General features: G+C 40.1%; 1 protein-coding gene across 1 annotated transcript; it reads left to right on the top strand.

Moving 5' to 3' along the window:
- The first annotated feature begins 9799 nt into the window (after nt 1–9799).
- On the top strand, nt 9800–20096 carry LOC124271174. The gene is made up of 5 exons (XM_046706265.1): nt 9800–9893; nt 12928–13055; nt 14487–15750; nt 19450–19580; nt 19960–20096. The coding sequence occupies exons 2-4, from the start codon at nt 12932–12934 to the stop codon at nt 19520–19522; spliced, it is 1461 nt and encodes a 486-aa protein (XP_046562221.1). The 5' UTR covers nt 9800–9893; nt 12928–12931; the 3' UTR covers nt 19523–19580; nt 19960–20096.
- The last annotated feature ends 4233 nt before the right edge of the window (nt 20097–24329 follow it).

Here is a 24329-nt window from a genome sequence, read left to right as displayed (position 1 = left end):
CACACTGCCACACAGTGTCATCAACTTAATCTTCTTCTGTGACAATGTTATTGTCCCCTGATTCTAGTTCCTGTTCTGGTTCATCTTGAGTTGCCTGTCTGTTGCATTGCCAACAGACACTGAAGTATCCACAGGATGTTCATAGATCCTGACTAACTCTTCATCTCCATCGCTATCTTCATCATCATCAGACGCAACTGGATCTGGCTCAGGTTCAGGTGAAGGTTTGCTCTGTTTCCGTGGCTTTGGTGAGGTGAGGTGAAATTGGGTTTAACGTCGTGCTTGAGAATATTTCGCTCATATGACGACGTGCATGCATGTGTATGTGTATGTGCGGCTGCTTGTACTAGCCCAGACTTCATCTGGTTTCATAGTGCTAGCCCACTGAGATACCATGCCGCAGTGAAGCATGAAAACACCACTCAGACACATTATACTGAGTCCGAGCCGACCAGTCCTTGTTGTACCCATTAATGCCGAGCGTCAGGCAGTGACCAACAAGTACCATATTTTAACGCCTTTTGGTATGACGCGGGGATCGAACCCGCGACCTTCCGCTCTCCGGGCGGACGCTCTAACCACTACACCACGGAGGCGGTCCCGTGCCATGGAACTGGGTTTGACTGACATCAGTTTCCCAACGAAATTGGCACCTTGATCTGAGTAAATCCACTTTGGCAGTCCATATATAGTTATTGAAGAAAACTTCAGCTGTGAAAAATTACTGATGCATTAAAGCCTAAACTGTGAATGAAGACCTAAAATAAATATATCTAAGAATTGACAGCCACAAAAAGGCATGTCTGCAGATGAGAATGTCATATTTCGTGTTGAAACGATCATTTTCCGCGATCTTGTTTCGACACTCAGGGGGGTGCCCTCGCTTAACGCGCCATTGCAATAAATATAGATGGTGTCAAGCTATTACAGAAAGGTCTGTAAATTTCTAGATTCGTCTGCCAAATGGCAAAACCTGATATACTTGCAAATATTGAAAATGCGAGGGAAAGCTTAACATTACTCCTTCGCCACGTGTTCTTCTTTCACTGTCCAGCGAGGAAATGGAGTTGCAACTCCACATTTCGTGTGGACAGCGCTTCCACCCTGTGTTCTTACTGATCTTCTTGCTGAGAATGAAAACCTCAGTTTTCCCTGTAAGCTGACCTAAAGGCACAATGTCACACCACACTTCTCTAAAAAACATAATGCATTTCTCTCAAATAATACTAATTGATTACAATATTAAATTGAAATGTTCAAATGAATTAATGTCACGTTGCATAAAATCGACTCTCGCGCCCTCCACCGGCAGAATATTATTTGAAGCGAACCCAATAGAGTTATGTCCCGTGGAGCGCCCTTTACGAATATCCTACGCACAACTTGGAACCCCGCGTGCGACAGTTTTCGATGTACGGAGCAAGTGTTTACATTCCATATATGGCAAGTGTTATCTGTTCGAAGCTGTTCACCTCGAACTTTGAATTGTCGATGTCAGGCGAGTCGTAAGGGATGATATGTCTTGTATTGCATCAATAGGAAGCTAAGTGGGTGCGTATGCCCCTATATATAAAATGTAGGCCAAAATAATGTGGAAAATGTGTGACATTGAGCCTTTAAGTTTTCGACTGTCAAACTCAGGGCTAGAGCGCTACCAGTGGAGACATTTATCAAATAGCAGTGAACAAACAATGCCGGCGGCACGATTGCTTATCAACTGTACACCTTTTTCAAAATTTAAGATTTTTTCAACTATGGCAATTAACCCAATAAAGACTGAGTACCGCTGAAATGTGTTCTTTGCTTACACAAAACCTGTTAATGAGACTATATAATCATGCAACTACTAGCCTTATGTGATGTGTCCATGGAGAGGTAAACGGAAGGTTATAACACTTGACAGAAAGAATCAGTATCCTTTGTGAACAATAAACATATACCCCCATTCCAAGTCATGAACTCAAAATGATTGTCAAAACGGGGAGAACGATTTTATTGGTTATTTAACCACATCAATTGTGACGATGCAGAAATATCTGCAGCAGCAGTTCAAATCCACCCTTAAAACAGAGACCGAGGATAGCTCACCCTATCCGCCTGCGATGAGTGACAGACTACTCCAGCTATCATCACTAATTAATCTTATCAGCTATGTATATGTTGTTTTACCTCACGTACAACTCGCTTCTTCCATGCGTTATTATTATTATTATTATTATTATTATTATTATTAGTGTACAACGTCGAAAGTCCGTATCTAAGACTGTCAAAGTTCAAGCATGTATTTTGAGTTTTTAAGAATCCACATGGTACTTATTCCGCTTGTCTTGAACACTTTCTGTGAATATAGAGAAATTCTTCCCTTGTCAGTATTATGGGTTATGGTTAATCTTTGAGACGGGGATTTGGTGGTAAATTTGCTTCTCTTTGTACGGATTTTGATGTTGCTTTGGAATCCAGTACAAAAGAGGAATGGACATATCTTCAGGTTAAGTCACACGTTCATAGTACCGATGAATGGTTTGGGCTGATTCCTTCCTAGGTTACCTGATTGGTCTCCTATCTGGTATTGTGTGATATATAGAGAATACTACACGGGGTCTGGTATAGAGAATACTACACGAGGTCTGACATATAGAGAATACTACACGAGGTCTGATATATAGAGAATACTACACGAGGTCTGATATAGAGAATACTACACGAGGTCTGATATATAGAGAATACTACACGAGGTCTGATATATAGAGAATACTACACGAGGTCTGATATATAGAGAATACTACACGAGGTCTGATATAGAGAATACTACACGAGGTCTGATATAGAGAATACTACACGAGGTCTGATATATAGAGAATACTACACGAGGTCTTATATATAGAGAATACTACATGAGGTCTGATATATAGAGAATACTACACGAGGTCTGATATAGAGAATACTACACGAGGTCTGATATAGAGAATACTACACGAGGTCTGATATATAGAGAATACTACACGAGGTCTGATATATAGAGAATACTACACGAGGTCTGATATATAGAGAATACTACACGAGGTCTGACGAGGTCTGATATAGAGAATACTACACGAGGTCTGATATAGAGAATACTACACGAGGTCTGATATATAGAGAATACTACACGAGGTCTTATATATAGAGAATACTACACGAGGTCTGATATATAGAGAATACTACACGAGGTCTGGTATAGAGAATACTACACGAGGTCTGATATATAGAGAATACTACACGAGGTCTGATATAGAGAATACTACACGAGGTCTGATATAGAGAATACTACACGAGGTCTGATATATAGAGAATACTACACGAGGTCTGACATATAGAGAATACTACACGAGGTCTGATATATAGAGAATACTACACGAGGTCTGGTATATAGAGAATACTACACGAGGTCTGATATATAGAGAATACTACACGAGGTCTGATATAGAGAATACTACACGAGGTCTGATATATAGAGAATACTACACGAGGTCTTATATATAGAGAATACTACACGAGGTCTGACATATAGAGAATACTACACGAGGTCTGGTATAGAGAATACTACACGAGGTCTGATATATAGAGAATACTACACGAGGTCTGATATAGAGAATACTACACGAGGTCTGATATAGAGAATACTACACGAGGTCTTATATATAGAGAATACTACACGAGGTCTGATATATAGAGAATACTACACGAGGTCTGATATATAGAGAATACTACACGAGGTCTGATATATAGAGAATACTACACGAGGTCTGATATAGAGAATACTACACGAGGTCTGATATATAGAGAATACTACACGAGGTCTGATATATAGAGAATACTACACGAGGTCTGATATAGAGAATACTACACGAGGTCTGATATAGAGAATACTACACGAGGTCTTATATATAGAGAATACTACACGAGGTCTGACATATAGAGAATACTACACGAGGTCTGGTATATAGAGAATACTACACGAGGTCTGATATATAGAGAATACTACACGAGGTCTGATATATAGAGAATACTACACGAGGTCTGATATAGAGAATACTACACGAGGTCTTATATATAGAGAATACTACACGAGGTCTGATATAGAGAATACTACACGAGGTCTGATATAGAGAATACTACACGAGGTCTGATATAGAGAATACTACACGAGGTCTGATATAGAGAATACTACACGAGGGTCTGATATAGAGAATACTACACGAGGTCTGATATATAGAGAATACTACACGAGGTCTGATATATAGAGAATACTACACGAGGTCTGATATATAGAGAATACTACACGAGGTCTGATATAGAGAATACTACACGAGGTCTGATATAGAGAATACTACACGAGGTCTGATATAGAGAATACTACACGAGGTCTGATATAGAGAATACTACACGAGGTCTGATATATAGAGAATACTACACGAGGTCTGATATATAGAGAATACTACACGAGGTCTGATATAGAGAATACTACATGAAGTCTGATATATAGAGAATACTACACGAGGTCTGATATAGAGAATACTACACGAGGTCTGATATATAGAGAATACTACACGAGGTCTGATATATAGAGAATACTACACGAGGTCTGATATAGAGAATACTACACGAGGTCTGATATAGAGAATACTACATGAAGTCTGATATATAGAGAATCCACACGAGGTCTGATATAGAGAATACTACACGAGGTCTGATATATAGAGAATACTACACGAGGTCTTGATATATAGAGAATACTACACGAGGTCTGATATATAGAGAATACTACACGAGGTCTGATATATAGAGAATACTACACGAGGTCTGATATATAGAGAATACTACACGAGGTCTTATATATAGAGAATACTACACGAGGTCTGATATAGAGAATACTACACGAGGTCTGATATATAGAGAATACTACACGAGGTCTGATATATAGAGAATACTACACGAGGTCTGATATATAGAGAATACTACACGAGGTCTGATATATAGAGAATACTACACGAGGTCTGATATAGAGAATACTACACGAGGTCTGATATAGAGAATACTACACGAGGTCTGATATAGAGAATACTACATGAGGTCTGATATATAGAATACTACACGAGGTCTTATATATAGAGAATACTACACGAGGTCTGATATATGGAGAATACTACACGAGGTCTGATATAGAGAATACTACACGAGGTCTGATATAGAGAATACTACACGAGGTCTGATATAGAGAATACTACACGAGGTCTGATATAGAGAATACTACACGAGGTCTGATATATAGAGAATACTACACGAGGTCTGATATATAGAGAATACTACACGAGGTCTGATATATAGAGAATACTACACGAGGTCTGATATAGAGAATACTACACGAGGTCTGATATATAGAGAATACTACACGAGGTCTGATATAGAGAATACTACACGAGGTCTGATATATAGAGAATACTACACGAGGTCTGATATATAGAAATACTACATGAGTCTGATATATAGAGAATACTACACGAGGTCTGATATATAGAGAATACTACACGAGGTCTGATATATAGAGAATACTACACGAGGTCTGATATATAGAGAATACTACACGAGGTCTGATATATAGAGAATACTACACGAGGTCTGATATATAGAGAATACTACACGAGGTCTGATATATAGAGAATACTACACGAGGTCTTATATATAGAGAATACTACACGAGGTCTGATATATAGAGAATACTACACGAGGTCTGATATAGAGAATACTACACGAGGTCTTATATATAGAGAATACTACACAGGTCTTATATATAGAGAATACTACACGAGGTCTGATATATAGAGAATACTACACGAGGTCTGATATAGAGAATACTACACGAGGTCTGATATATAGAGAATACTACACGAGGTCTGATATATAGAGAATACTACACGAGGTCTGATATATAGAATACTACACGAGGTCTGATATATGGAGAATACTACACGAGGTCTGATATATAGAGAATACTACACGAGGTCTGATATATAGAGAATACTACACGAGGTCTGATATATAGAGAATACTACACGAGGTCTGATATATAGAAATACTACACGAGGTCTGATATAGAGAATACTACACGAGGTCTGATATATAGAGAATACTACACGAGGTCTGATATATAGAGAATACTACACGAGGTCTGATATATAGAGAATACTACACGAGGTCTGATATATAGAGAATACTACACGAGGTCTGATATATAGAGAATACTACACGAGGTCTGATATATAGAGAATACTACACGAGGTCTGATATAGAGAATACTACACGAGGTCTGATATATAGAGAATACTACACGAGGTCTGATATAGAGAATACTACACGAGGTCTGATATATAGAGAATACTACACGAGGTCTGATATATAGAGAATACTACACGAGGTCTGATATAGAGAATACTACACGAGGTCTGATATATAGAGAATACTACACGAGGTATGATATAGAGAATACTACACGAGGTCTGATATATAGAGAATACTACACGAGGTCTGATATATAGAGAATACTACATGAGGTCTGATATATAGAGAATACTACACGAGGTCTGATATAGAGAATACTACACGAGGTCTGATATAGAGAATACTACACGAGGTCTGATATATAGAGAATACTACACGAGGTCTGATATATAGAGAATACTACACGAGGTCTTATATATAGAGAATACTACACGAGGTCTGATATAGAGAATACTACACGAGGTCTGATATATGAGAATACTACACGAGGTCTGATATATAGAGAATACTACACGAGGTCTGATATATAGAGAATACTACACGAGGTCTGATATAGAGAATACTACACGAGGTCTGATATATAGAGAATACTACACGAGGTCTGATATATAGAGAATACTACACGAGGTCTGATATATAGAGAATACTACACGAGGTCTGATATAGAGAATACTACACGAGGTCTGATATATAGAGAATACTACACGAGGTCTGATATAGATAATACTACACGAGGTCTGATATATAGAGAATACTACACGAGGTCTGATATATAGAGAATACTACACGAGGTCTGATATATAGTGTTTTCCCACAGGATCCAAAAAGTGGATGGCGACAGACATCCAAAAGATGCGATGCAATGACAGATTCCAAGTATTATGTTATTCATACAAGTGTATATGATTCTTAAAGGTTCAAAGAGCACAGTTATTTCAGTTAACTTCAACATGAAATAAAAACGAAGAACAACCAAGTGTTGATATCCATTATTGTTTTCTTTGTACAGAAATCTTTTGAAAGCATTCACTCTCATATTCTTCTGTTCTTCCTGGACAGGAATTTTGCAACAATTTTGTCCATATCAATGTCAGTTGTGGATTGTGATCATGCTGAGCTTGCTGCAGTTCTTCACACACATGTTTCTGTGGAAACTCTTTCCACGATGTAGACAGTGAGTGGGTGAGTGAGTTTAGTTTTACGCCGCACTCAGCAATATTCCAGCTATATGGCGGCGGTCTGTAAATAATCGAATCTGGACCAGACAATCCAGTGATCAACAGCATGAGCATCGTACTGCGCAATTGGGAACCGATGATATGTGTCAACCAAGCCAGCGAGCCTGACCACCCGATCCCGTTAGTCGTCTCTTACGACAAGCATGGGTTACTGAAGGTTCATTCTAACACGGACCTTCACGGGTTCTGATATAGACAGGATGACTGTAGCACATAAACTCAGAGGCCAGACTATGGATGGACACAGGTTGTCCATGAGTGGCTTGAGGCTTGTTACCCGTGAAGATCCGGGTTAGAATTGATCTTCAGCAACCCATGCTTGTCGTAAGAGACGAATAACGGGATCAGGTGGTCAGGCTCGCAGACGTGGTTGACAGGTCATCGTATCCCATGCTGTTGATCACTGGATTGTCTGATCCAGCCTCGATTATTTACAGACCGCTGCCACATACAAAATGTAGCTGGAATATTGTTGAGTGCTGTGTAAAACTAAACTCAATCACTCACACTTGAGGCTTGTCAGTGTTTTGAGCATGGCTGCAGGCGAGTTATTGTCAACATCATCACAGAAACGTTCCTTTGCTTGACTCCACTCAAGAAGAGTTCGGTCTGTATCCAGCTGCAAGTTCTGGCACCTGTAAGAGACATGAAGTACAGATACGTGTAGCTACTTGTAGGGCTGCGCAATATAACCGGTTTACCGGTATTTACCGGTTCAGACATGAAAACGATACGTATTGCGATACGCTGATCGAAAACCGGTATTTTGACTTGCATTCGGAAAACTTCGTAACACTCGGAAATCTTCGGATATTTCCTTGTTTCATTTGTGCCAAATATTATTCACATTTCTATTTTATCATGATGAAAAGTTGTTATTAAAGCTTAATCAAGCATAGTGATTTTGCTGTGTTTTTGCTCTATGAATCAAGCAATAACTCGATTATAAGTAGTTTTTTTGTTTAAAAATACTTCATGCAATATATCGCAATATGAAAATTCTCTGCAATACCCACCCCTAGCTACTTGGAATATTGACAACAATGAAGTCATAATTATCATATATATAATTTTATGTTACGACGCTTAGTGAGTGTTGTTGTCACGTGGTTATATGTCCTGTAGACATGAGGTGGAATTACATCATGATCTGCCGAGACCACGTTCTGCAAAACGTTCCTGTAAGCGAACAACCTGGATGAAATTGTATTCCCATGGGATAAGGATATTGTGGGTATTTCCTAAATTCTGAAATATTTGGCACATTTTGAGAAATTGATTTTGTCTCAGAATATTACTTAATTTTACGGCATCAGTTCCCTTGTTTGCAACTTTCAGCTTCAGGAACATGCGGCCTCTGTCTGATTTAGCAAGTGAGAAGTTGTCATCCATAAATTATATTATATCTTATGCTTTCATAAACGATGACGAATTTGTCCAACGCGTGCAGAATGCAGACATACATGTAGGCCACTGAACATGAAGAGAATACGGGCCTATCCGCAGCGTTCCAACCTGGACCAGTCAAACCCGTGACTGACTGCATGTGAATTGACCAGCCGATCATCTTTTTGTCGACTCTGACGTCACGCCTAGGGAACCAGTCTGGCACGAGGACCCACGTGGTTCCAATCTAATAATTGCAACAAAACCAAATTTTGTACAGTCACATGAAATCGACAGACCAACTGTGATAATTTGTATCATAATTTTGGACACCCGATTAAAAAAGTCGCACACCTGGCTGTTCTACCAGCAGGTAGTCACGCTCTAACCAATACGGGGGGCGGTGGGGTAGCCTAATGGTTAAAGCGTTGGCTCGTCACGCCGAAGACCCGGGTTCGAATCCCCACATGGGTACAATGTGTGAAGCCCATTTCTGGTGTCCCCCGCCGTGATGTTGCTGGATTGCTGGAATATTGCTAAAAGCGGCGTAAAACCAAACTCAGTCAGTCAGTCTAACCAATACGCCACCTAGGAGGCGGTTAACGAAAGAGGGATGGGGCAACCGCAGATGAAATACGCTAAGAGATGAAATACGCTGTTATAAATGACACATTTACAAGGAATTCTACAGGGAGCAAATATGTAGCTATGAAAAGTAAACCAAATATATATAGGTATGTAATTATCGCACTTTGACATATATAACAAGCAGCAACTTGTTATGGAGTTTCGAACTCATATCTTCAGGGCTGCTACATTCCCACCCACCACAACAGGAAGTGCGAAATAGAGTTACCTCCCCCAAGAAGAGAAGCGTGTGTATTCTCTGGAAGAAATTATCTACCGGTTTGTTTGTGGTATATGCGATATCCCTGCATATAAAGTACTTACGTAGGTATTGCGGTTGGTATTCTTTAACATTAAGGTATATTCATCATGTTTCAACGAAAGATCTACGGTGCTAGGCAATGAAGGATTTGTTATTTGCAGTAATGACCCGGAAGCTGCCCTCAATGGCGTTCTGTGTACATGAGAAACACTTTCTACTAGTGTTTCATCAAATACTCTTTGTTATAGTGCATTGGGTAACTGTAGAAAGTGCCGTGCGTGTTTTAAGAATACTTGGTGTTGATTTGAAGCGTCTTAATTTCACTTTCAGTTTAGAAATCCTGAGCATGCTGGGTTAGTCATTGTTTGCAACATGGAGGTTTCGTTGTTTATTCGTGATATTTCGATTCATTTCGAACTTAAACTGACTATGTTCCATCCTACACGACAAATTTGTATATTTATCCATGTAATGCATCTTTGTTGAAAGTGATAACCTTTTTCTGGGAACCCAAACTGATCAATTTGTAGTGTAACAATCTATCATTGTATCATCATGCAATATGTAAATACATCAATTATCCAGGAATATATCCTTGCTACTGTACATTTCACTTGCTTCATACTACTGTTGGCATCTACACCAAAGAATTGTAATAAAGAAGTTGCAAAGACATAGAATTATCTCCCTTGGTAATCTGAACAGCAATGAAAGTATTTTTACCTGATAAATATTTAAATATAGCTTGAAATATCTGATTATATCTATCCACTGCAACTAATGTATTTCAGCTATTTTCAAGATTTTGAGTGGGAATACTGCTTTGTTTACAAGCAGAAACATCCATGTAATTGTACTCTGTACAATTCTTCCTCATATAAAAGTGCTTTATGGCAGACATCTTCTTTATGAAATTATGAGGTGCTTTTGTTTAGATCCTAAAACCTGTCAAGCAAGAGTGAGAGTGATAAAACAAAGAATCTGTCATCCATACCTAATCTTGTTAACTTTTTATCCATCCTAACCTTTTATTTGTTTTTGTTTTATTATTGTTGATTTCTAAAATACCAATCAAGCACATCATAATTTTTATTATCCAAAAATAAGTATCCCCTGTGTGTATGTGACCTGCAGCCCAAGTGAAGCCCATGTTAGGTGATATTTGCGACAATGGGCAGAGGTACAGAGTCTAATGCGTACAAATACCCTTGAATATTTGTAAATATTCAATAAATTTAATTTTGCATGCGTACACACAAAAGTGTCAAATCTTAGTGGATACATAAAATACCTGAGGTATATTGAGAGGCTCTATTTCAGCACATGCACTTGGCAACTTGCAGTCTTTCTTATCGTTTCTCATATTACAGATCAAATATAAATAAGAAACATGTGAACCAACGTTTAAATTTTATTATATTTTTACAATTAATGGAAAATGGCAAAATACCCAATTGAGTTTGAGTGAGGTGGGTACAATTTATTTGTTTACTCAGAGGAACATTAGGATACCTAATCATGCTAATTGAGATGACTACAAGCGAGTACATAACTCAGTGACCCAAAAGGTTATCTGTAGCTCTGGTAGGGTGGACTAAAGTACTGTCGGAAATAGAAAAAAACTGTATTTTCTCATTCATCACTACAATTTATGTAGTTGATATGTGAAAGTGTGAAATATCTGTTAAACTAAGTTCGGCCTAACTACAGTCTCAGTGGTAGAGAGATAGGAAACGGAGAAAAAGGACTTTACTGAGGGGAAATTAGTGCAAAAATGAGCAATGCAGGGTTTTTTAAGTCCAAAAAGACTTATTTGGAACAGACCATGGCTTCATGCAAATTAGTGTGCGACGATATTGTATTACAAAGGACACTTTTAAATGCCCAATATGAAATTAGACGTAGATTCATTATAAACGATAGCTGGCATAAAAAACAATAACTTTTATGCCGAAACTATTCAGGATGTAGCTACCATGCAGTCACACTGTCACTATGAAAAGAAACAGATAGGAGGGGTCGCCTCAAAAGCAAAACCTGGGGTCGGGCTTAGGGATAGAGATATCAGCTAAGATAATCCTTTAGGGCAATTATACTGGGGAGGTACACGGCACGTCATAACAATTTACAAATAATATCCAGTCCTGTCGATCTTCGGGTGGTCATGCCACCTATATACTACGATGCGTTTCTATGGTTTTCGGGTATCATACTCTCTTACATATCTCAACATAAACTTTATGAAAGAAAGACACGTAAAATGTTAATCAGTAGATGAGACATAGTCAACACACATGATAAAGCACAAAATATCTTTGAGATGACCCCTTGTGCCTGTAGGCAGCACATGCATTTCATGCCAGGTGAGTCGACGGTCTGTCGTCATACCTGGCTGAGCGACCTAATTGCCATCTATAGTCTGATCTATTGTTTTGAGCAGTTATTCGTATTTTTTCTAAGTTTTGCCCGATTTTACGAGTAAACATGCTTTTCTGGATATCGAATTACGCATCCCACTGAACGCCCAGTTAGGCTGAAGTGGGTTATTTCGACATATGATATTTGCAATTGTGTCCATTTTAGGGATACAGAGTAACAGCCTAAAAACAGTTTTTGTCTATTTCCAACAGTACTATAGTATGTAAGGTCCATGTACCTGTGAAGATGCCGGGGTAGAATAGGTCGCCAGCAGCCCCTGTGCTTGCCATAAAAGGCGACTATGCTTGTCGTAAGAGGCGACTAACGGGATCAGGTGGTCAGGCTTGCTGACTTGGTTGACACATGTAATCGGTTCCCAATTGCGCAGATCTATGCTCATGCTGTTGATCACTGGATTGTCTGGTCCAGACTCGATTATTTACAGACCGCCGCCATATAGCTGGAATATTGCCGAGTGCGGGCGTAAAACTAAACTCACTCACTCACTGTAAGGTCCATGTTTGAGGTCTAAGTTGGGTGTTGCAGAAAATATTCTGTGAGGTGGCTGGAATATTGCAAAAGTGGCATAAAACCTACAAACTCACTCACTCACTCCAGATCACTTCCAAATATGCTATGACCAAATAGTCAATGGTTGTCCTGTTTTCCTCTTTGCAGAATAATGTCATTTAACCGGTCAAATGACGGTTGGGGTGACCCTTCACGGTCAAAGAAGAGGAGGTTTGACCGGAACCGTGGACGGGGCTACCATGGCGGCAGGAGGAATGATTACTATTCTCAGAATGGTAGGTAGTCTCAATATTCAAATACAGTCAAATCCCGATGAGTCGAATGCCAGTGTCTCGAATATTATGCATAACTCGAAGTACCTGTCGGTCCCGACCATTCCCTGTTATAGTTGTCATCATTTGATTTCCGGTTACACGAATTCGTCTCATAAATACACACGATGACTCCAGAAGGAAATTTGGTCCCATGAGATTCAAACAACAGCAATCTTGTATACATAAGCCGAAGTCAGCCAATGAGAAGTTGATTGGTGTAGCAAACTGATCCAATTAACAAACCAGGGCGGCTCACACCTTTCCGCCATTGACGGGTGAGTTCAAAAGGCAGATTAGTGATTTTACGGAAATCACTCTCTGTGCTAATCAGACTGGAACTGATAAGGTGCCCCTATTAGTGATAGGGAAATCATGAGGTAAACATATGCTTAGGTGGAGGAATTAGGACCGGATCATCTTTTTTCTACCCTCATAGACATACCTATGTCTCGAATACATCGATAAGTCGAATTTATTACTTGGCCCACAGCGATTCGACTCATCAGGATTTGACTGTACTTGCTAGTGCGACTGCAACAAATTCACCAACAGTCGAATATGATTCATATCACAAATATTGGATAAAATAATACGAAACATTACCCGATTTGCCAGTGATTTAAAGTGACCATTAAAATGAAGCTTGTGGCTGACGGACGAACCGTCATGTATCATGATAGAATTGAAATTATTCTAAAGTACTGTACCCGTTCAAATTGGTCTGCAGTAACCTGTGCTTGTTGTAAGAGGCGCCTAACAGGATGGCGTGGTCAGACTCGCTGACTTGGTTGACCTGTCATTGTTTACCAGTTGTGTAGATCGATGTCTGGTCAAATGTTAATTTTTTAAATAAACAATATAATTAATGATGGAAAGTCAACTGGAACTACAGTTGCTTGCCCAACAGAAAAAAGCACTGGACTCGGACATCGGGCAATGGGTTATTTCCACCCCTGCCATGGATTGTCAGGTCCAGACCTGATATTTTATTATTTAGAGATAGCACTGACTTCCATATTCATAGTGGGTACATTGTGTGAAGCCCATTTCTGGTGTCCTCCCCCTCATCTATTGAACCTACCACATTCTATAGCTCTGACTTCATAGCACTGGCAAGATTGTGATTGAAAATTAATAAAAGCACTTTGTAGTCACTTATTCATTATAATGCATTACTTTTGCCCTGGGAGGATCACATTCTTTCGTGGTTGAACAGTTACACTTGACCATGAAGTCATTGGAATGATTGATCAGCAGTTTGTTCTGTATGTCATGATTCTGTATGAATCGGGCGTCGCTGGAAGAGTAGTAGTACTGACAGTGTTTTCGATAAATTTCAGCTAATTTTTTTGTCTTTCTGTCAGCTAAACAGTGATGTTTTTTCTTTCAAAGACCAGTTGACGGAGCAAGTGCAGGGCTGGATGCAGTGGGTGGGGTCAGCAGGTGGCCCCCCGGGGTACATGTCCGACCCCAGTGGTGGGTGGGGGCAGCAGGGGTACCAGCAGGACGGTGGGTACTGGAGCCACCCAGGCAGCTCGCAGCCGTACTATCCCTCATACAATGAAGAATCTGAGCCTGCTATTTTAACAGTGGCTGAAAGACTGGAGAGGTTAGGTGAATATCTCCGAAGGTATCACAGCAATAATGATGTTCAGGTGATTGAGAAGGGAGTCACTGCCAGCCGTTCAGGCCTCCGAGCTGATTACAGCCACGAAGTGGTTCACAAGGTCGGCAAGAAGTACATATTCACCGGATGTCTCAAACTCAATAAAGTGTTCATAGCCCGAAGTGTTGGTGGAGACAAGCAAAGAACGAAACAGTCGACCTACAGAAAGGCGATCAACATCATCCGAAACAAATCCATCCGACACATACTGGGGCTGAGGGATGTCGGCATACAGATTCTGAAAATTGATGCCAAATCCTTCTTTAAAAAAGATGAAGAGTACGATGACCCTGGTGCTATTGCACTGAAGAGGTTCATTTCAATCGAGAAAGGAGAGATGCAGGTTGACATCCCAGAAGGAACATCCATAGACCAAGTACTGAAGGTGGAGCTGACAGATGACGAGGTGAAAGAGAAGCTGGCGGCTGTTGTTTCCTATTGCCTAGAGACGACGCGACATCCTAATGCCTCACTGATGCACTTGTTGGATCGGAATGTGTTCCGGATGGGGTTGGAGCCCAAGTGTATCGTTAAGTTCCTTGAACCGGATGAAAACCGACCAGCCGAGGAGAATGTTATTTGTGAGTACTACTTGCAGAAGGTTCTGATCGGAACAGGGAAGGGGGAGACTCGGGCAAACGCACATGCTGCAGCCTACGAAAACGCCTACCATAAACTCACCACCATGACAGGCGAGGAGGTTTTTGATGCAGGCAAGCCGACACCAGAGGAGGAAGAGCTAAAAGTGGCCAAAACTGAAGTGTGGGCAAAGTCAAGAACGGAGGGTGTAGAGTCAAACATTGGTCGCTTAAAACTCCTTAGACGAGATCCCATACAGAGAAACAAAGAATGGAACGAGATGGTTATTGTGGAGACACATGATTGGTCATTCAATCGAAGAAAAAATGCATACAGCATCTTGATGATGAGCGCGATGTGGAACGGGATGCTTCTGGAGTGGAGGATTGAACCAGACGAAAAGGGATACAGGTAAATACTGAGGATACAGTGTGTGTGGGGGGGTGGTGGTGTTTACAGGTAAATACTGAGGATACAGTGGGGGGGGATACAGGTAAATACTGAGGATACAGTGGGTGGGGGTATACAGGTAAATACTGAGGATACATTGTGTGGGGTTATACAGGTAAATACTGAGGATACAGTGGGGGTATACAGGTAAATACTGAGGATACAGTGGGGGATACAGGTAAATACTGAGGATACATTGTGGGGGGTATACAGGTAAATACTGAGGATACAGTGGGGTATACAGGTAAATACTGAGGATACATTGTGTTGGGGGATACAGGTAAATACTGAGGATACAGTGTGGGGGATACAGGTAAATACTGAGGATACATTGTGTGGGGGGGATACAGGTAAATACTGAGGATACAGTGGGGGGATACAGGTAAATACTGAGGATACATTGTGTGGGGATACAGGTAAATACTGAGGATACAGTGGGGGGACACAGGTAAATACTGAGGATACAGTGTGGGGGATACAGGTAAATACTGAGGATACATTGTGTGGGGGATACAGGTAAATACTGAGGATACATTGTGTGGGGGGTACAGGTAAATACTGAGGATACAGTGGGGGGATACAGGTAAATACTGAGGATACATTGTGTGGGGGGGATACAGGTAAATACTGAGGATACAGTGTGGGGGGATACAGGTAAATACTGAGGATACAGTGTGGGGATACAGGTAAATACTGAGGATACATTGTGTGGGGGATACAGGTAAATACTGAGGATACATTGTGTGGGGATACAGGTAAATACTGAGGATACAGTGTGTGGGGATACAGGTAAATACTGAGGATACAGTGTGGGGGATACAGGTAAATACTGAGGATACAGTGGGGTATACAGGTAAATACTGAGGATACATTGTGTGGGGGTATACAGGTAAATACTGAGGATACAGGGGGTTATACAGGTAAATATACTGAGGATACAGTGGGGGATACAGGTAAATACTGAGGATACAGTGGGGGGTATACAGGTAAATACTGAGGATACAGTGGGGGGTATACAGGTAAATACTGAGGATACATTGTGTGGGGGATACAGGTAAAATACTGAGGATACATTGTGTGGGGATACAGGTAAATACTGAGGATACAGTATGTGTCACACACTCTACATCCCATGCTACATCACACACACTCTACATAATCGCTTGTCATAACTAACGTATCACACACACTCTACATCCTCGATTGTCGTTACAGGTCATTGGCTCCCTCCCTCTGCAAGCCTTCTGCGTTCTGCTGTTTATATTGTTGACAGTTACATAGACAGATTCTTTAATACAAATGCATAGAATCGGTGATTTACAATGTGATTAGGTTGTCTGACAAAACATCCACTTGCACAGTTTGAGATTGATTGGGTCATTGGATGAAGAGATATTTACAAAAAACCGGGTCCACATGCATTTCATGCCAAACTATACATCCTAGCTTGTCGTAACTAACATATAACTGATGTAGAGTGTGTGTGTGTTACGTTAGTTCACATAATGCGATTTACACAAGGAGGATGTAGAGTGTGTGTGATAATGTTACGTTATTCACTGACAAGGGAGGATGTAGTAGTGTGTGTGTGATACGTTAGTTACCACAAGCAATGATGTAGAGTGTGTGTGATATCGTTAGTTACGACAAGCGATGATGTAGGATGTAGTGTGTGTGATAATGTTAGTTACGTTTATGAGCCGATGATGTAGAGTGTGTGTAGTGTGTGATGTCGTTAGTTTTGACAAGCAATGATGTAGAGTGTGTGTGTGATACGTTAGTTACGACAAGCAATGATGTAGAGTGTGTGTGTGATACGTTAGTTACAAGAAGTGATGGTGAAGAGAGGCTGTGATACTGTATTAACCAGTATTCTACCTACTTTATCTAGATATGCCCAGAGATTGTCTGCAAGAAATGTTGTTTCATGTTTTGAAATTGCAAGTAGAATTTTCATGTTTTTAATGGAATAACTGATGTCATAGCTTTGCTGGCGTTTCAGTGATCACCAAACCAATTATTATGGATAGGTTGTATGTCTAAGGTTAACAGCTAATTATTGTCACAGAATTAAACAAGTTTTAATGCAATGAAGGCTTTTGGAATCAACATTCAAACCCTGAAAATGTATTTGACAGTATAATGGCAGTCCTCAAAAGTTTGATTCTAGATATATTCCTGAAAATATGAAGCATTCTGCTAATGTTCTGTGAAGGTGCCACACCTCAGCATTAATCTACCAGGGTAATGGTAGTTTGTGGGTTATGCAACAATGTTTAATGTCAACAAGCAAGCTCATCTCTTGTTCTGCTGTTGAATTTCTCCTAAAGTACTTTGCTAGAAAATGCACTGCAGTTACTTAATAACAAATATCACTTCAAAAACATCTACCTAATGTGTTTTTGAGACATGCTCTAAAATGTGTTTTTACTGATGAAAATACCCAAAATTTAGAAAAATAAGGTGTAGTGGGACGTTATTTGCTACAAACATTAACTGCTTGTATTACGTCATCAGCATCCACGGTATCGACAGGTGAAATTGACACCTGAGCACACGCTCGGGCGAGGGGTCATCTCAACAGATGTTTTCTACAAAATGTTGAATATGTGTACATATAGTATACAAATCGGTTATGTAAGGGATCATTTGTGTATGTGTGTTTGTTTTGAAATAAACATACGAGTTACTGTACATTGGAAAGAATCCTATCACTTGTGTTATCTTATCGATTGATTGTAGAAATGTGCAACGTTTTAATCAATGTTTTGCATGTGAACAGTATATTTCATTGAAAATATATGGATGTAATTCAGTCAGTTTAATCTAGTTGTGAACATTGGCCAAAGATTTAACGACGTCACTGGTGTAGCTTCTTTAGAATATATATTTTTCTTCTCATAAAGTTTGTAGACCGCCCGTCTAAGCACTCCCTTGTCAAAGTTGTCAAGGCTGGTTTTACGTCCCGGTTTTGCATTTGAGACGGTCCCTGTCTTGTCTGATTTGTTTACAATATTGTAAACTTGTTGGTAAGACATACCAACAGCTCTACAAGTTCTGTATTAAACCATTTCTAAACTAATGAAAGGTTTTCCTGTCTTTTTTAAGCAGAAGAAAACTATAAACCTTTGCAACAATCGACTGCAAATCGTTATTTAAAACTTATTTATCAAGACTTAACATTTACATTAATATTTCTTCAATAAAGAAACGATAATTAATTGGTTAGGGTTAGGGTGGCTCTTGAACGTGCCTGAGAGGGATACTGTTATGTTATGCTTGCATGATGAGGTGTGTGTTGGTGTGTTGAGGTGTGTGTTGTTGTGTTGAGGTGTGTGTTGGTGTGTTGAGGTGTGTGTTGGTGTGTTGAGGTGTGTGTTGTGTGTGTGTGTTGGTGTGTTGAGGTGTTTGTTGGTGTGTTTGTTGGTGTGTTGAGGTGTTGGTGGTGTGTGTGTTGAGGTGTGTGTTGGTGTGTTGAGGTGTGTGTTGTTTAGGTGTGTGTGTTGAGGTGTGTGTGTGAGGTGTTTGTTGGTGTGTTGTTGAGGTGTGTGTTGGTGTGTTGTGTGTGTGTGGTGTTTGTTGGTGTGTTGAGGTGTGTGTTGGTGTGTTGGTGTGTGTTGAGGTGTGTGTTGGTGTGTTTATGTACTGTATGTGTTCCAGATGTCAGATGATCCTGCAGCAGACGACGGTTGGAGAGAGGCAGTTGCAGGGGACCAGCACAGCAGTCCGGTAACTCTATCAGCTTGCGGATGCTCTCTTCAAAGTTCTCTGAGACTCAGACTGTGCTCAAAGTTCTTCTACTCATTGCTCTGATTTGTTATTATGTCATCAGCAGCGAGTGGTAAATTATCAGTTTGTTCAAGTTCTACGAAAGTCAGATAGTGCTCAAAGTTCGTCTACTCATTGCTGTGATTTGAAATGAATGAGTGATCTGCAGTTTGTAATGGCATATATCAAAGGCTCTATTTGACGGAAGAAAACATGCAGCTCTAAATGGAAATATCAAAATTTTCAATAATTTCCTAGAATTTGAGCAGTTCTAAATCGGAAAGGTTTGGTTAACAGATTCATGATGTAATCAGAACAACATTCAGATTCAAACCATTAATGTAGCATAAAAACAACTATTGTCCGTAAATGGAAAATGAAATGTATTTTCTTCTTTTTCAGGTGCTCTCGACAAAGGAGTGCAATGACATTGTGGTGACAGCAGAAGAGATTACGCAAAAGGGTGAGGAACTGAAGGCCGAGAGTGGAGATACTGGAACAGATGACTTCATCATCGTCACCCGGAAGAGGTACTTTCGGGATGACCCTGATGACGATGATGACGACGAGGAAGACATCCCTGCACCACCACTTAAAACTGCGAGGAAGGCTTCGCCAAATGTGGTTAAGGAAGAAGCTGAGGTCAAGTCATCAACTTCAGGAGATCCTTCTGGAGATCCTTCTGGGGCCCCTTCAGGAGATCCTTCTGGAGATCCTTCTGGGGCCCCTTCTGGAGATCCTTCTGGAGATCCTTCTGGAGATCCTTCGGTGTCAGGAGCTGCTGAAGGTGCAGTTACTTCAGATGTTGTTGAAGGCGCTGAAGCAAATAAAGAAAGTAATGGTGATGGAAGCAAGGCTGAGGATGGCGATAAGGATGGCGATGACAATAAGGGTGAGGAAGGGGGCAAGGATGAAGAATGCGATGCTGAGGGGAATGAGCTTCCTAACAGATGCCGCATCAACAAGTGGCATAGGGATGCTATTGAGAAAGTCATGCTGGACTACAAGCAGATGGACACCCTTCGGGATTTGCGCTTTGTGTATGGGTTCGAGCAGGGCGACTGGGATCAGATTAAATACCTGGCCAAGAAAACAAGCTTGAAAATTATGCAGAAGAAGATCAAGGATCGTTTCCTGAAGCTGTACCGCAAGAACACCCCAGATCAGATGGTGGAGATTCTTGTCAAGCTTGGCGAACCCAGTGGCAGATATGAACTTGTTCCCAGGGAAGGGCTGCCATGTCATGCCGACATAGAGGATGTGCTGGATGTAGGAAAGGCTTAAAGGCCATCATTGAGACTCAACAATCATCTCTCATTGGTTTTCATACTGGCTTGTTTGTACCCAACTGCACAGATAGTGTTGCAGTTTGAATGAAACATTGATCTTTATGTGACAACAGGAAATCAACCTCATTTGAAAAATTTGAAATGACTTTATATATTTCCAGACATTCATCTGTTGATTCAGTTCCCGAAGACCACCATACATCATGGCTGACTAGTTCATGCTAAACTGTTTCAGTGGGAAATTGTCTTGTAACATCAGACTCTCCAAAACGCATCTGATAGAAATAGCCTTTGGACATATGACTGAGAATAGACCGTTCCTTTCAACGTCCTGCACAACTATAACACCTTTGGCAGCTTTGTTACATCGTTTGCTGAAGAAACCCCACCATGAGAGAATGTGTTCTTTTTTTATAACGGTGTTCAACGTGAAGTTTGAACATCAAAGGGTACGTGTTGTAACCCCAGTGCTGAAGGCTAAAGTATTGGGTGACCCAATATTCAAATATAACCCCTCAACCTCCTTCATTATGATTGTTTTCAATACATGTTGAGTGTTCCCTATAGCTGAATGACCTCTGATTTCAGATAAAGGCAGTTCCAATTTAATGGTTGGTACTTTCTGCTCCTAAGTCTAAATTCTACTGTATATTCAAGGCCAACACAATTTCCTTTGTTAACCACATAATGATATATTCAGGAAAGTTATGTCTTATGTTTGAATTTATCCCTGCTACAGATTGAGGTTTTATGAAAGACCAAGAAGGAATAACATCTGGCCTTAGTTGCCTTAGGTAATTCAGTCACAGTGATTCCTAACCTTTGAATATTGGGCCAACATGGTTGCCACATGGTTACCACATGGTTACCACATGATTGCCACATGGTTGCCACACGGTTACCACACGGTTGCCACATGGTTGGGTATACAATGTCTGTATGAGAGGTCCAGATTGTAACCATGTTCTGTGTTTGGGTTGTGTTGTGTTATGTTGTGCTTGATGGCAATGGTGAGGATTTTACAGTTCGATTCTCTTTTCTTGGTTACCATGGTTACTGATTATCGTGAAATGAATGAGTGTGTGCCAGGATCTGGTTGAAAAAGCAATAATAATGGGCTTTGAAACACTAACTTGTCTGTCTGCCAACCAGGACTTTCTTTGGTAAAACTTTCATTTTTTAAATGCGTTACTTGCCATGGTGACCTGAATTATGGACAATATAGTTTGAGTATTATTGATATTTACAAACAATTTGTTGCATTATTTTTTTCTTTGCATACTTCTTATCCCGAAGTTAAGTTGTCATGGAAACCTTTTCAATTAAACCAATTCAATATTGGATCATGACGTCATAGCATTGACGTTTTATATTGAGTGACATTATGTCTGTCTCACAGTGCTGATGACAATTTCTGATATTAGTATGGCTAAATATTTTTATTCAGATTTCCTTCATGTGTTTATGGGGGCGGCGGGGTAGCCTAGTAGTTAAAGTGTTCGCTTGTCACGCCGAAGAACCGGGTTTGATTCCTCACATGGGTACAGAGTGTGAAGCCAATTTCTTATATCCCCCTGTTGTGATATTGCTAGAGTATTGCTAATAGAGCCTTAAAACCAAACTAACTCACGTGTATGTGGTTTTCAAAATTGGTATATTTAAAACCTCTAGATCAGATCCATTCCAAAATGAATTGTTTAGTCATCGGCAACAACTACAGATAATGGAGATGAAAGAATGTACAGAGATATTTAACATTTGAAACCTCCATTGGGCCTGCTAATACAATTGGGTATTACAAAACGTGTCAGCTTGTCATTGCTTCTCTCCATTATGCAATTTTAAAATGAGAGTTGGTTCTCTGTACTAGAGTTCTTCATTCCTGTTGTAAGACCTTGCAAGCTGTGCACACATGGATGGGTGACACAGCACCCCCACGTCTGTGGATGGGTGACACAGCACCCCCACGTCTGTGGATGGGTGACACAGCAACCCCACGTCTGTGACTGCCATGCTGTTATTGCTAGGGCAGTCTATCGATATAGATCATACAGATCAGTAATATAGATCGATTATAAAAAAATTATTGGAGACGTAACTTTGAGCAAAAATGCTGAAAGAAATGAATATCTATCCCATGACTTGTGAGTGGTCACTACTAACAATACAGCTTATTGAACATAATGTAGAAACACACCAGGAGTCCTAAATGTGTACATTATTGTACATTATTATCAATAACATATTATGATATTGATAATCATTAATAATTTTAGCCAACCCTAGTTGTTGAGTCACCATCATCAACTACTAGCATCTTCTGTTCCTCGTCCACATGGTTCAGGCTTCTCGGCTTACATCAACCATTCTCCCCAATAAGGAGAATTTAGTCTCCATGATTAGGCCTGTTACTTGGTCCTGTTCCGCAAAGCCATATTAGCGTTAAGGTGATTGTAACTCCCATACTTACAACATCACATCGCTATGCTCCCTTTGTGGTCCAACACCACACCACCTACCATCAGTTCCAGTGTAACCTTCAGGTGGGTGTTGGGAGCAGGACTTACTTCTGCCTCGATTAGTTACTTGTTTTACAAATTTGACAACCTGATATTAGGAAAAAAATATTTTTTGTTGATGAACATATTTTTAATGCTTAACTGGATGTTATTTCAATAATGAAAAAAATTAAGTATATAGTTGAAGAGAGGAATTAAACAGTTAATGGTGCTTTTGAAATTTCTTTGTTCCAACCAACTGACCACTGCACTTGGAACAAATGTACTTCTTGCATGACAGAACTTATGGAGTAAAATCTGAAAACAAGATGGCTGATCCGGACTGGAGAGCAACAGGTGTTTCAATCTTGCTGGGACCATTATTGCCTATGTCATCCCAGTCTAACATCTCTGTATGTGTCCATGTTGATATTGTTTTCAAAGTTTGTGAGTAAATTCTTCTAAATGAGTTTGTATTAGTTGTTGTAATCCAGTTGTTGTACAGAAACACATTCGCATTAGTCAAATATTTGGCTGAAATTATGAGCACATTAACTTTAATCTGAAATAAAACATCTAATGGATGCTCTGTTTCTATGCTTTTATTTAGTGAAACTTCAAGACTTGGCATCTTGGGTTTGTCGGTTTGTTGGTTTGTTGTTTAACGCCACCCTCAGCAATATTCCAGCTATATGGCGGCGGACTGTAAATAATCGAGTCTGGTCCAGACAATCCAGTGATCAACATCATGAGCATTGTTCTATGCATTTGGGATATGTTGACATGTGTCAACCAGATCAGCAGCCTGACCACCCGAACCCGATAGTCGCCTCTTGTGATAAGCATGGATTGCTGAAGACCAATTCTAACCCGGATCTTCACGAATGGTTACTGAAATGTTTCAGTGGTATAAAAGATAAGCACTCATGATTTCAATCCTTGGATTGTCTGCTCAGGGTTGTATTGTTTACAGACTACTGTTATG

This window comes from Haliotis rubra, unplaced genomic scaffold (genome assembly GCF_003918875.1).
Source record: "Haliotis rubra isolate DU_JTF1 unplaced genomic scaffold, ASM391887v1 Scf1580, whole genome shotgun sequence".
Taxonomy (NCBI): domain Eukaryota; kingdom Metazoa; phylum Mollusca; class Gastropoda; order Lepetellida; family Haliotidae; genus Haliotis; species Haliotis rubra.
Note: the sequence above shows the minus strand (reverse complement) of the source record. Positions and strands in the feature narration are given on the sequence as shown.

Bases quoted from the DNA above. Each gene is read 5' to 3' on its own strand.
- LOC124271174 (XM_046706265.1), top strand. From the start codon at position 12,932: ATGTCATTTAACCGGTCAAATGACGGTTGGGGTGACCCTTCACGGTCA. The intron at 13,056-14,486 runs GTAGGTAGTCTC...TTTCTTTCAAAG, and splicing joins TGATTACTATTCTCAGAATG to ACCAGTTGACGGAGCAAGTG. The intron at 15,751-19,449 runs GTAAATACTGAG...TATGTGTTCCAG, and splicing joins CCAGACGAAAAGGGATACAG to ATGTCAGATGATCCTGCAGC.